A 1,930-nucleotide genomic window follows, 5' to 3' on the forward strand; every position below is an offset into this window, starting at 1 on the left:
TATTGAAGTCATTTCACTCCTGGAGACCCATTCCCACAATTCATTTCACAACCTATATGTAGCATTCTGCTTTCCAGAATCCAGAGCCCCCAGAATCAACGGGATCATCGAGTGCAGCTGCTGGCCCTGCACGGGACACTCCAACAATTGCCACCCAAGAGCCTGAGCCTCCTCCAGCTCTGTCAGCCTCGCTCTGACATCCCACCCATCCCTGCGGCTCTGCGGACACCTGAGAGCCCCAAACCACGCCGCGACGGGGTGCCAGGTGGGCAGGGATGCTCCAGGGATGCTCCAGGGATGGCATCGCTGCATCCCTGCCGGGCGGGCAGGGATGCTCCAGGGATGCCATCGCTGCATCCCTGCCGGGCGGGCAGGGATGCTCCAGGGATGCTCCAGGGATGCTCCAGGGATGCCATCGCTGCATCCCTGCCGGGCGGGGCGGACCCGGGGACGGGGGTCCCCGCTCGGGGAGAGTGTCCGCGCTGGCAACCCACGAGCATCCCACGCAGCGCGGAGAAACCCCGGCGGGGGGGGGGGGGGGGGGGGACGATCCCTTGGAATTTCACCGCGGCTTGCCCGGAATTTTCACTCACGGTACAGCAGGGCGATGCAGCGCAGCAGCACGATGCGGGTCAGCCAGAAGGTGCCCGGCGGCTCGGGGAGGAACGCGGGGGTGTCCTTGGGGGTGTCCCTGGAGGTGTCCCCAGGGGTGTCCCCGGGGATGTCCCCGGGGGTGTCCCCGGCCCTCCCCGGGCGCCTCCGCCGCGGCCCCGCGCCGGGCGCCGCCATGTCCGGCACAGCGAGCATGTGCGGGCGGGCGGGGCCGCCCTGAGGGCCGCGGGGAGGGCACCGGGAGAGTTGGGAAAGGGAGCGAGGAGGAGGTTGTGGAGTCTCTTTCTCCAGAGGCATTCCAGCCCCGCGCTGGAGATCGGGTCGGGAGGGAGCTCTGGAGATCATCCAACCCCCGCCCCTTCGGGGCAGGGGTTGGATGATCTCCAGAGCTCCCTCCCGACGCGATCTCCAGAGGTCCCTTCCAACCCCCAGCTCTTTTGTGGTTCTGTGTTTCCAAAGCCCTGTGCCCACCAAAGTTTCCAAAGCCCACCTCCCAACCAGCCCAGGTTGCTCCAAGCCCCGTCCAGCCTGGCCTTGGACGCTCCCAGGGATCCAGGGGCAGCCACAGCTTCTCTGGGCCAACCTGTGGCCAGGGCCTGCCCACCCTCCCAGAAAAAGATTTCTCCCTAATATGTCATCTAAAATCACTACTTGTTTTTCACTTGAAACGGTCTGTAGCTGTCAAACACCTGGCTGCGTCGAGTATGTCATAAATGGCATTTTTTTTTTATCAAAACCAGTCTAGTAAAGTGTCCTCATCGGTGACTGGTGAGCACAGGGATGTAAACCGCTGTCAGGTGTAACATTATTCAACCCTTCTCGGCCCCTGAAATGGTCGTTTTCTAAATGCCCCCCCCTTTTTGTTTTTTCCAGTTTCCCATCGCTGCTGCTCGCATTGTTCTCCTTGGGGAAAAAAAAAAAAAAAAACCAACAACAAACCTACATAATGGTGCATTGTATAGGGAAGGAAAAATCAGCTATTTGTTAAAGGCCTCTGGTAAACTGCAGTTTCACTCTCCTGTTGGATTAGCCACGAAGCTTGGGGAGGAGGAATTTAAATAGATGTAAGCTAATGGTTTGCTCTGTGGGGTCTTTTACAGCAAATTCCACGTCAAATGGAAATGTCTGTAAAACAAACTGGATGACTGAGGAAATCACTGAGGAAGAGCGGAGAGTTTAGGCTAAAGATTTAGCAAAAAAAAAAAAAAAAAAAAAAAAGAGGAAATAATGGGAGCTGGGAAGGGAACACCGAGCTGGGTGGGTTTTCATCGCTGAGATCTGCCAGACGCGCAGGTTGGGGTGGTGGCAGGAACAAACA

The 1,930-nt window shown here is 58.1% G+C and overlaps 1 protein-coding gene across 1 annotated transcript in view; it reads right to left on the reverse strand.

Moving 5' to 3' along the window:
* LMF1 (lipase maturation factor 1) overlaps positions 1-804 on the reverse strand; it is a 145,184-nt gene extending 144,380 nt beyond the window's left edge. The window contains exon 1 of the mRNA XM_027902551.1: positions 594-804. Within this exon, the coding sequence (XP_027758352.1) occupies positions 594-789 (196 nt within the window). The 5' untranslated portion in view covers positions 790-804. The remainder of the gene's footprint in view (positions 1-593) is intronic.
* Between the last annotated feature and the right edge of the window lie 1,126 nt (positions 805-1,930).

This window comes from Empidonax traillii, unplaced genomic scaffold, assembly GCF_003031625.1.
Source record: "Empidonax traillii isolate 1590-97213 ecotype Southwest subspecies unplaced genomic scaffold, ASM303162v1 scaffold888:size428694, whole genome shotgun sequence".
In the NCBI taxonomy this organism is placed as follows: Eukaryota; Metazoa; Chordata; class Aves; order Passeriformes; family Tyrannidae; genus Empidonax; species Empidonax traillii.